This window comes from Salvelinus sp. IW2-2015, linkage group LG5 (assembly GCF_002910315.2).
Source record: "Salvelinus sp. IW2-2015 linkage group LG5, ASM291031v2, whole genome shotgun sequence".
NCBI classification, from domain to species: Eukaryota; Metazoa; Chordata; class Actinopteri; order Salmoniformes; family Salmonidae; genus Salvelinus; species Salvelinus sp. IW2-2015.
This window is the reverse complement of record NC_036844.1, coordinates 9,344,562-9,355,697: the sequence shown is the minus strand read 5'-3', so window position 1 is coordinate 9,355,697 and position 11,136 is coordinate 9,344,562. Positions and strand designations below refer to the sequence as shown.

The 11,136-nt window shown below is 46.4% G+C and overlaps 1 protein-coding gene across 1 annotated transcript in view; it reads left to right on the top strand.

The window, feature by feature from the left end:
• LOC111964480 (seizure 6-like protein) overlaps nucleotides 1-11,136 on the top strand; it is a 68,871-nt gene that overhangs the window by 54,483 nt on the left and 3,252 nt on the right. The window contains exons 12-16 of the mRNA XM_070443762.1: nucleotides 2,696-2,898; nucleotides 7,483-7,729; nucleotides 8,347-8,541; nucleotides 8,785-8,976; nucleotides 10,594-10,788. Of these exons, the coding sequence (XP_070299863.1) occupies nucleotides 2,696-2,898; nucleotides 7,483-7,729; nucleotides 8,347-8,541; nucleotides 8,785-8,976; nucleotides 10,594-10,788 (1,032 nt within the window). The remainder of the gene's footprint in view (nucleotides 1-2,695; nucleotides 2,899-7,482; nucleotides 7,730-8,346; nucleotides 8,542-8,784; nucleotides 8,977-10,593; nucleotides 10,789-11,136) is intronic.

Here is an 11,136-nt window from a genome sequence, read left to right as displayed (position 1 = left end):
GGTAGGGTGTTTGATTGACAGCTTCTATCCTGGTCTGACAGCCTCAAGCCGAGCTGCTATGACTAATGGTAACCTCCGCCCCTCTTCCAGGTGGCAAGGGCCTGATCTGCATACTGCATTAGCATATTAAACGCCTCACACACGCCGCGTGCAGCTGCGCGCACCCACGCACATTCACATAGACACACATAGAACAACATGAGAACGCAGAGAGGAGGAGGAAGTTGTCATACACACACACACTCATACACACTTTTATAACCCATGACATACACGCTGGGAGCGGTGTCAGCAGAACAAAAGAAGCGACAGCCCATGTCGAGTCGTCTCGCCAGAGATCAAGTGTTCATCACAGATTACCTCTGCAACATCAAACGCTATTAAAATAAGCCTCTGGTCTACGGAGAGAGAGACAGAGAGAACTGCACTGTTCAGGTTATTATACAGTGACTGACGGTCGACATGCAGCCCTCCCGGCCTGGAAAAACACACTAGGGAGAGAGTGGGGTAAGCAAGCCCTTTTATTTAACTTTCAGCATCACTCCGTCAGAGGAATATAGTATTCTGTCTAACAAAGATATTTACTTTTATTTCAGGATGTTGTGAATCCCTGTAATTCATATAAAAATGACCGTTTTTGAAAAACATAGCTTGTCCAGAAAAAAGTGGTCTCTTGGCACAACCTACCCCGGGTATGGGGGTACGTTGAGCCACCTAGAAATTTCTGTACTGAATGAACACTACCACTACCTTGATCCTTATTTCTCAAACACAATAGCAATCGCTTTTTTGTATTTTACATTTTTAAGCTTTATTTTAATAATCTTTTAACACACTTAACATAAGCCAGGCTCTGTTGTGTTACCTCATATCCCTGCGATAATGCCTTGCGATAATGCCTTACTCAACTTGCCGTTACCCATGGCTTTGCTCAACCTTTGCCCAGGCAAACATTTTGACTATATTAGCCTACACTGCTACAAGGAATCCACTTTCATGCTAGGTTAGGACTTCATGTTGAAGCTTACAAGAGACCCCAACTGATGTTTAAACACAATCTTACAAGTATCTACTTTGGTTTAGATACAAGCATCATTAAACCTCTTACACGATAAATTCATTTGACTTGGGGAAAATCCTTTTTTGGACCAAACTTGCTTACCACTTTGTCCATGTAGTTTCTTCCTTCGGTCAAATGGTACATTTTGTGTAGGGTTTCCTAGAATCTACGGCTGGCTCAACTTACCCCACTCCAACTGTAGCACAAACTCATCCATTCATAGCCTGCACCCAAATGGCACCCAATTCCTTATATAGGGCACTACTTTTGACCAGGGCCGCACTTACGCACGCATGCATACACACAAGTACTCACAGACACAGTGGGGTAGTTTTAGACGTCCAGACAGGGGTGCCAGGCTTCGTCCGTAGCAGGTGAGTGTGGCACCGCCCTGCATGATGAACCGGGGTAGCAGCTGTACTGGATGGTGGTCCCCACCAGGAGTTTAGGGTCTGACAGAGACCTGGTAGAGTGTTCCACATGACCCGGGTCTGAACAATACATTACGGAAGAGAGAGGAGGGGGAGGGAGAGTGTGAGACGAGAGAGAGAGAGAGAGAGAGAGAGAGAGAGAGAGAGAGGAGGGAGAGAGAGAGAGAGAGAGGAGAGAGAGAGAGAGGAGAGAGAGAGAGAAGAGAATGGGTGTCAGAGTGGGGTTTTTACTAGGCCAGAACTCTCAATCTCAAACACACACACACACACATACACATACACACACACACACACACCCTCCCCCAGCCACCTAGCTAACTCACTCTTTCTCGCAGAAGGGGGGATGTGTGCTCCAGGTGAGGTCTAGCTGACAGGTCAGAGTCTCTCGTCCAACCAGGTCGTAGCCTGGGTCACACTGGTAGGTGATGCGAGCACCCCGCACCAGGGCAGTATGGGACGTGGTCTTCCAGCCATTCTGGATCTCTGGGAGGTCCGGACACGAGTCGTTACGGGACACCTCTGTGGAGACACACAAACAAACATTACAAATGCTTATTGTGATTTACATAAATGTATTCTTACATGCAAATAACAAAGGAGAAGGGTTGCAGATGTCTTTCTAATTTTCTGTTGAAAGAAGTGTATACATGTGTGGGTGTGGACAGTGTACATATAGAATGATCGAGTGTGCATATTCTAATGCGATTGCATGTTCATGTTTCCTCGTGTGAACGTGGAGAGCATTCCAAATAATTGTGTGTGTGTGTGTGGTGTGTGTGTGTGTGTGTGTGTGTGTGTGTGGTGGTGTGTGTGTGTGTGTGTGTGGTGTGTGTGTGTGTGTGTGTGTTTATCCGCACACACACAGGCAAGTGGACGGTGAGACAAATAGGATGTGATTGAATAAGGGCAGAGAGAGCGAGAGAGAGAGAGAGGAGGGTAAAGTGGAGGAAGAGAAAGGGAGAGGAGACAGAAAGACAGGCTGGGATATTACACTGTCTCTCTCATTTCCTCAGCCTCCTCTTTATTCTCTTAGCTCTGTCTCTCTTTCACTGGCTCTCCGCTTCAACTCGGCTGCCGACTAGGCATATATTCCAAGTCGTCTATTCCTCCAATATTGGCTACCGTCTCTCATCAATTAATCTTGTACTTCTCCTTCCCTCCCTCTCTGCTTCTCTTCTCCATCCCCCCTCGCTTACCCATGTAGTTTATGATAGAAGCCTCTCCCTTGCCGAAGACGAGGCCAGCGGGTCGGAGTGGAAGGTCACGGTGAGGTCAGGGGTCGTGGACTGTATCTTGAAGGGCCCGGCTCCGCCCACGTACTGGCCCAGGATATGGGTGGTGACTTCATCACCGTCCAGGATGGTCAACATGTCACTGTCACTCAGGTTCAGGCTGAAGGGGGGGAGAGTGAGAGAGAGAAAGGGAGAGAGTGCATAGCTGATTCAATTTCTAGTTGTTGAATCATACATTTTTCTAATGGTAATTTTGCCCTGTGGAATTGTCCGTTGCTTTGGCAATAAGTAGCCTACTTTTCTCATGCCCATAAACATTGTGAATTTAAATGGACACATCCAACACGTCCCCAAAGCAATGATATGAGTGATATTGGTATCAGCACCATATGGCAAACCCGTCATTCATGTTTTTAACCCCACCTGTTTAAACAACAACAAAAAAGTTGGTCTGTTTTGCATGTAATTCTGGCATTAATTCGTGTCACATATCATTTCGGCAAACAATGTAAAAAAAAATCCTTGAGTTAATAAAAGCAGCATACAAACTTGGCTCTTTCTTTGAGTAAGGCAGCTCCAAAATGCAGCAGTTTCAGCCTAGCTCAGTGCTTCTTAGTGGAGGGAGCCAGCGAGCTTAAGCATTGTTTATCTCTAGTTGTGCCGTGATTGGCTCAGGGTTCTGTTGGTTCCGTTTTATTTACTTAACAAATAAGGAACACTCAAAATTACACTAACAATTTCAATCAAATACAGCTGTAGACAGAAGTCAAAGATCAAACATCACATATACAACTGATGTCTCTCATGAGTTCCGCCCATAGGAAAAGTCCAAGTTGCTTTTATCACCGCTTGTAGTCAACCCCTGTGATGTCACTGCATACGTCATCACCTGCTACTCATCAGACCAAGTCCATGCATACACAGCTATACTAACTTGCAAGAGATACAATAGTTCCAGTGTTTTCTAAGGCCTCAGCAGTAAAAGCCCACTCCCCCAAGTTGATTTATAGAGGTATGTCTGACTAGCCTCTTATCTCTTCTACTCCCCTGCAGGGCTCTTTGTTTATCTTTGAAATGCTTTCTCACGACCCCATTTCTTTATAAGATGCGGAGACTTAGAAAGAAACTGTGGAAACAATTCTAAAACCTTACAGTGAATATACAGTGGGGAGAACAAGTTTTTGATACACTGCCGATTTTGCAGGTTTTCCTACTTACAAAGGATGTAGAGGTCTGTAATTTTTATCATAGGTACACTTCAACTGTGAGAGACGGAATCTAAAACAAAAATCCAGAAAATCACATTGTATGATTTTTAAGTAATTCATTTGCATTTTATTGCATGACATAAGTATTTGATCACCTACCAACCAGTAAGAATTCCGGCTCTCACAGACCTGTTAGTTTTTCTTTAAGAAGCCCTCCTGTTCTCCACTCATTACCTGTATTAATGCACCTGTTTGAACTCGTTACCTGTATAAAAGACACCTGTCCACACACTCAATCAAACAGACTCCAACCTCTCCACAATGGCCAAGACCAGAGAGCTGTGTAAGGACATCAGGGATAAAATTGTAGACTTGCACAAGGCTGGGATGGGCTACAGGACAAAGGCAAGCAGCTTGGTGAGAAGGCAACAAACTGTTGGCGCAATTATTAGAAAATAGAAGAAAAAATAGAAGAAGTTCAAGATGATGGTCAATCACCCTGCGGCTGGGGGTCCATGCAAGATCTCACCTCGTGGGGCATCAATGATCATGAGGAAGGTGAGGGATCAGCCCAGAACTACACGGCAGGACTGGTCAATGACCTGAAGAGAGTGCTGGACCACAGTCTCAAAGAAAACCATTAGAAACACTACGCCGTCATGGATTAAAATCCTGCAGCGCACACAAGGTCCCCTGCTCAAGCAGGCGCATGTCCAGGCCCGTCTGAAGTTTGGCCAATGACCATCTGGATGATCCAGAGGAGGAATGGGAGAAGGTTCATGTGGTCTGATGATTCAAAAATATAGCTTTTTGGTCTAAACTCCACTCGCCGTTTTTGGAGGAAGAAGAAGGATGAGTACAACCCAAGAACACCATCCCAACCGTGAAGCATGGAGGTGGAAACATCATTCTTTGGGGATGCTTTTCTGCAAAGGGGACAGGACGACTGCACCGTATTGAGGGGAGGATGGATGGGGCCATGTATTGCGAGATCTTAGCCAACAACCTCCTTCCCTCAGTAAGAGCATTGATGATGGGTCGTGGCTGGGTCTTCAGCATGACAACGACCCGAACACACAGCCAGGGACAACTAAGGAGTGGCTCAGTAAGAAGTATCTCAAGGTCCTGGAGTGGCCTAGCCAGTCTCCAGACCTGAACCCAATAGAAAATCTTTGGAGGGAGCTGAAAGTCCGTATTGCCAGCGACAGCCCCGAAACCTGAAGGATCTGGAGAAGGTCTGTATGGAGGAGTGGGCAAAATCCCTGCTGCAGTGTGTTGCAAACCTGGGTCAAGAACTACAGGAAACGTATGATCTCTGTAATTGCAAACAAAGGATTCTGTACCAAATATTAAGTTCTGCTTTTCTGATGTATCAAATACTTATGTCATGCAATAAAATGCTAATTAATTACTTAAAAATCATACAATGTGATTTTCAGGATTTTGTTTTAGATTCCGTCTCTTCACAGTTGAAGTGTACCTGATTAAAATTACAGAACCTCTACATGCTTTGTAAGTAGGAAAATCTGCACAAATCAGCAGTGTATCAATACTTGTTCTCCCCACTGTATATTTGTTAATCTATAGTCTGGACCCTAATAAATGTAGAGGAGGAGGGGGTGCCACCAGTCCCTCCCCTTCTATTTAACACAACATATTATAATCAATTATTATAATACATCAAACATTTGGTGCAGCCTATCATGACCCCAATGTGACCCCATCAGTTCTGTCACTCATGGGGACACCACGTCACCGGCAGAATCTGGGGGAGAGCTAGGAGAAGATCAAGCCCTCCTGCAGCCCTACCATAGATTTACAGTGGACGTGCTGTCCAGAGGCTCAGTCATTGGCCGCAGACAAAAATGACGTCAAACCACGCTATAAAGAAGCGTCCTCTCACTGTCAACTGCGTTTATTTTCAGCAAACTTAAAACATAAATATTTGTATGAACATACAAGATTCAACAACTGAGACATAAACTGAACAGTTCTACAGACATGTGACTAACATAAATTGAAAATGTGTCCCTGAACAAATTGGGGGGGGGGGGGGTCAAAATCAATAAGTACAGCTCGGTTCTGGTGTGGCACAGCATGTAGCGCTACTCCTCCTCATGGACTGCACGATTTGCCAGTTCTCTGTGTGAGATGGTACCTCACTCTTCCACCAAGGCACCTGCAAGTTCCCGGACGTTTCTGGTGGGGAATGGCCCTAGCCTCACCTCTCGGCCAACAGTCCCAGGTGTGCTCTGGGATTGGATCCGGGCTCTCGTGGCCATAGCAGAACCTGACATTCCTGTCTTTGCAGGAAATCACGCACAGAAGAGCAGTATGGCTGGTGGCATTGTCATGCTGGAGGGTCATGTCAGGATGACCTGCAGGAAGGGTAACACCATGAGGGAGGAGGATGTCTTCCCTGTAATGCACAGCGTTGAGATTGCCTGCAATGACAAGCTCAGTCTGATGATGCTGTGACACACCGCCCCAGACCATGATGGACCTCCACCTCCAAATCGATCCTGCTCCAGAGTACAGGCCTGGTGTAATGCTCATTCCTTCAACGATAAACACGAATTCCGACCATCACCCCTGGTGAGAAAAACCGCGACGTCAAGAGACTTTTGCCAGTCTGTCTGGTCAGCGACGGTGGATTTGTGCCATGGTTGACGTTGTTGCCAGTGATGTCTGGTGAGGACCTGCCTTACAAAGGCCTACAAGCTCAGTCCAGCCTCTCTCAGCCTATTGCGGACAGTCTGAGTACTGATGGAGGGATTGTGCGTTCCTGGTGTAACTCGGACAGTGTTGTTTGCCATCCTGTACCTGTCCGCAGGTGTGATGTTCGGATGTACCGATCCTGTGCAGGTGTTGTTACACGTGATCTGCCACAGCAAGGACGCATCAAGCTGTCCGTCCTGTCCCTGTAGCTCTGTCTTAGGCGTCTCACAGTACGGACATTGCAATTTATTGCCTGGCCACATCTGGCAGTCCTCATGCCTTCTCCCTGGGCATCTTTCTTTTGGGGTTTGTCAGAGTCAGTATAAAGGCCTCTTTAGTGTCCTAAGTTTTCATGACTCTGACCTTAATTCCCTACGATCTGTAGCGGTTAGAGTCTTTATCGACCGTTGCCCTGGCTGCCCCTCCACTACAGAAAGCACTGAGCTAGGCTGAAACTGCTGCATTTTGGAGCTGCCTTACTCAAAGAAAGAGGCCAAGTTTGTATGCTGCTTTTATTAACTCAAGGATTGTTACATTGTTTGCCGAAATTATATGTGACACGAATTAATGCCAGAATTACATGCAAAACAGRCCAACTTTTTTGTTGTTGTTTAAACAGGTGGGGTTAAAAACATGAATGACGGGTTTGCCATATGGTGCTGATACCATATACACTCATATCATGTGCTTTGGGACGTGTTGGATGTGTCCAATTTAAATTCACAATGTTTATGGGCATGAGAAAAGTAGGCTACTTATTGCCAAAGCAACGGACAATTCCACAGGGCAAAATTACCATTAGAAAAATGTATGATTCAACAACTAGAAATTGAATCAGCTATGCACTCTCTCCCTTTCTCTCTCTCACTCTCCCCCCCTTCAGTCTGAACCTGAGTGACAGTGACATGTTGACCATCCTGGACGGTGATGAAGTCACCACTCATATCCTGGGCCAGTACGTGGGCGGAGCCGGGCCCTTCAAGATACAGTCCACGACCCCTGACCTCACCGTGACCTTCCACTCCGACCCCGCCGGCCTCGTCTTCGGCAAGGGAGAGGGCTTCATCATAAACTACATGGGTAAGCGAGGGGGGGATGGAGAAGAGAAGCAGAGAGGGAGGGAAGGAGAAGTAACAAGATTAATTGATGAGAGACGGTAGCCAATATTGGAGGAATAGACGACTTGGAGATATGCCTAGTCGGCAGCCGAGTTGAAGCGGAGAGCCAGTGAAAGAGAGACAGAGCTAGAGAGATAAAGAGGAGGCTGAGGAAATGAGAGAGACAGTGTAATATCCCAGACTCTGTCTTTCTGTCTCCTCTCCCTTTTCTCTTCCTCCACTTTACCCTCCTCTCTCTCTCTCTCGCTCTCTCTGCCCTTATTCAATCACATCCTATTTGTCTCACCGTCCCACTTGGCCTGTGTGTGTGCGGATAAACACACACACACACACACACACACAATTATTTGGAATGCTCTCCACGTTCACACGAGGAAACATGAACATGCAATCGCATTAGAATATGCACACTCGATCATTCTATATGTACACTGTCCACACCCACACATGTATACACTTCTTTCAACAGAAAATTAGAAAGACATCTGCAACCCTTCTCCTTTGTTATTTTGCATGTAAGAATACATTTATGTAAATCACAATAAGCATTTGTAAATGTTTGTTTGTGTGTCTCCACAGAGGTGTCCCGTAACGACTCGTGTCCGGACCTCCCAGAGATCCAGAATGGCTGGAAGACCACGTCCCATACTGCCCTGGTGCGGGGTGCTCGCATCACCTACCAGTGTGACCCAGGCTACGACCTGGTTGGACGAGAGACTCTGACCTGTCAGCTAGACCTCACCTGGAGCACACATCCCCCCTTCTGCGAGAAGAGTGAGTTAGCTAGGGTGGCTGGGGGAGGGTGTGTGTGTGTGTGTGTGTGTGTGTGTGTGTTTGAGATTGAGAGTTCTGGCCTAGTAAAAACCCCACTCTGACACCCATTCTCTTCTCTCTCTCTCTCTCTCTCTCTCTCTCTCTCTCTCTCTCTCTCTCTCTCTCTCTTCTCTCCTCTCCTCTCTCTCTCTCTCTTCTCTCTCTCTCGCTCTCACACTCTCCCTCCCCCTCCTCTCTCTTCAGTAATGTATTGTTCAGACCCGGGTCATGTGGAACACTCTACCAGGTCTCTGTCAGACCCTAAACTCCTGGTGGGGACCACCATCCAGTACAGCTGCTACCCCGGYTTCATCATGCAGGGCGGTGCCACACTCACCTGCTACGGACGAGAGCCTGGCACCCCTGTCTGGACGTCTAAACTACCCCACTGTGTCTGTGAGTACTTGTGTGTATGCATGCGTGCGTAAGTGCGGCCCTGGTCAAAAGTAGTGCCCTATATAAGGAATTGGGTGCCATTTGGGTGCAGGCTATGAATGGATGAGTTTGTGCTACAGTTGGAGTGGGGTAAGTTGAGCCAAAGGGGTAAGTTGAGCCACCTTAGATTCTAGGAAACTCTACACAAAATGTATCATTTGACCGAAGGAAGAAACTACATGGACAAAGTGGTAAGCAAGTTTGGTCCAAAAAAGGATTTTCCCCAAGTCAAATGAATTTATCGTGTAAGAGGTTTAATGATGCTTGTATCTAAACCAAAGTAGATACTTGTAAGATTGTTTTAAACATCAGTTGGGGTCTCTGTAAGCTTCAACATGAAGTCCTAAACCTAGCATGAAAGTGGATCCTTGTAGCAGTGTAGGCTAATATAGTCAAAATGTTTGCCTTGGGCAAAGTTGAGCCAAAGKCCATGAGGTAACGGCAAGTTGAGTAAGGCATTATCGCAAGGCATTATCGCAGGGATATGAGGTAACAACAGAGCCTGGCTTATGTTAAGTGTGTTAAAAGATTATTAAAATAAAGCTTAAAATGATTAAAATACAAAAAAGCGATTGCTATTGTGTTTGAGAAATAAGSATCAAGGTAGTGGTAGTGTTTCATTCAGTACAGAAATTTCTAGGTGGCTCAACKTACCCCATACCCGGGGTAGGTTGTGCCAAGAGACCACTTTTTTTCTGGACAAGCTATGTTTTCAAAACKGTCATTTTTATATGAATTACAGGGATWCACAACATCCTGAAATAAAAGTAAATATCTTTGTTAGACAGAATACTATATTTCTCCTGACGGAGTGATGCTGAAAGTTAAATAAAAGGGCTCTGCTTACCCCACTCTCCCCTAGTGTGTTTTTCCAGGCCGGGAGGCTGCATGTCGACCGTCAGTCACTGTATAATAAACCTGAACAGTGCAGTTCTCTCTGTCTCTCTCTCCGGTAGACCAGAGGCTTATTTTAATAGCGTTTGATGTTGCAGAGGTAATCTGTGATGAACACTTGATCTCTGGCGGAGACGACTCGACATGGGCTGTCGCTCTCTTTGTTCTGCTGACACCGCTCCCAGCGTGTATGTTCATGGTTATTAAAGTGTGTATGAGTGTGTGTGTGTATGACAACTTCCTCCTCCTCTCTGCGTTCTCATGGTTGTTCATGTGTGTCTATGTGAATGTGCGTGGGTGCGCGCAGCTGCACGCGCGTGTGTGAGGCGTTTAATATGCTAATGCAGTATGCAGATCAGGCCCTTGCCACCTGGAAGAGGGGCGGAGGTTACCCATTAGTCATAGCAGCTCGGCTTGAGGCTGTCAGACCAGGATAGAAGCTGTCAATCAAACACCCTACCCTCCTTATCTGTCGGACTCTGTGACTCACACCTCCTTAGAACCACTTCTCCAGCCCTCTACCTCCAGAACACGCTGTTCCACTTAATTGAGCTATTTCACTTCTAGCATTGATTCAACTGGTCAAGGGCTCGATAAATGTTGAGCAGATTATTGTTGACCCCTTTCTCTCTCTCTCTCTCGCACGTGCACACTTTCTATCTCTTTCTCCGTCCCTCGCTCCAGCGGAGGAATCTGTTTCCTGTGAGAACCCTGGTATCCCTGACAACGGATACCAGATCCTGTCCAAGCGCCTCTACCTGCCCAGCGAGTCGCTCACCTTCATCTGTTACCAAGGCTTCGAACTCATCGGCGAGGTCGCCATTAAGTGTATCCTGGGGAACCCGTCATTATGGAGCGGACCACTGCCACTGTGCAGGGGTGAGGCCCAGCCGCCAAGCACCCACACGCCACCCCCGCAGAGCTGCATGGAATGGAACATTCCTCACCATGACTTTTGTGGTGGCTTATTTCTGCATTACCAAATGAGGAGAGTTACAAACTTCACCCACCAGTCAGAGTTATACTTAAACTACATCTTTAATAATAAGATAGCACTTGACTTTCAGTGATGCGCCATTTCTAATGAACCATTGAAAGTGACAACAGAAAAGTACAAAGATCTTTTATAGCCAAGATACACCCCTCTCAACCTACATGACGAACCACAGATATTAGGAACATTTCACAAAGGGACTTTATAATTGAGAAAGGAGTATCCCTTAGCCA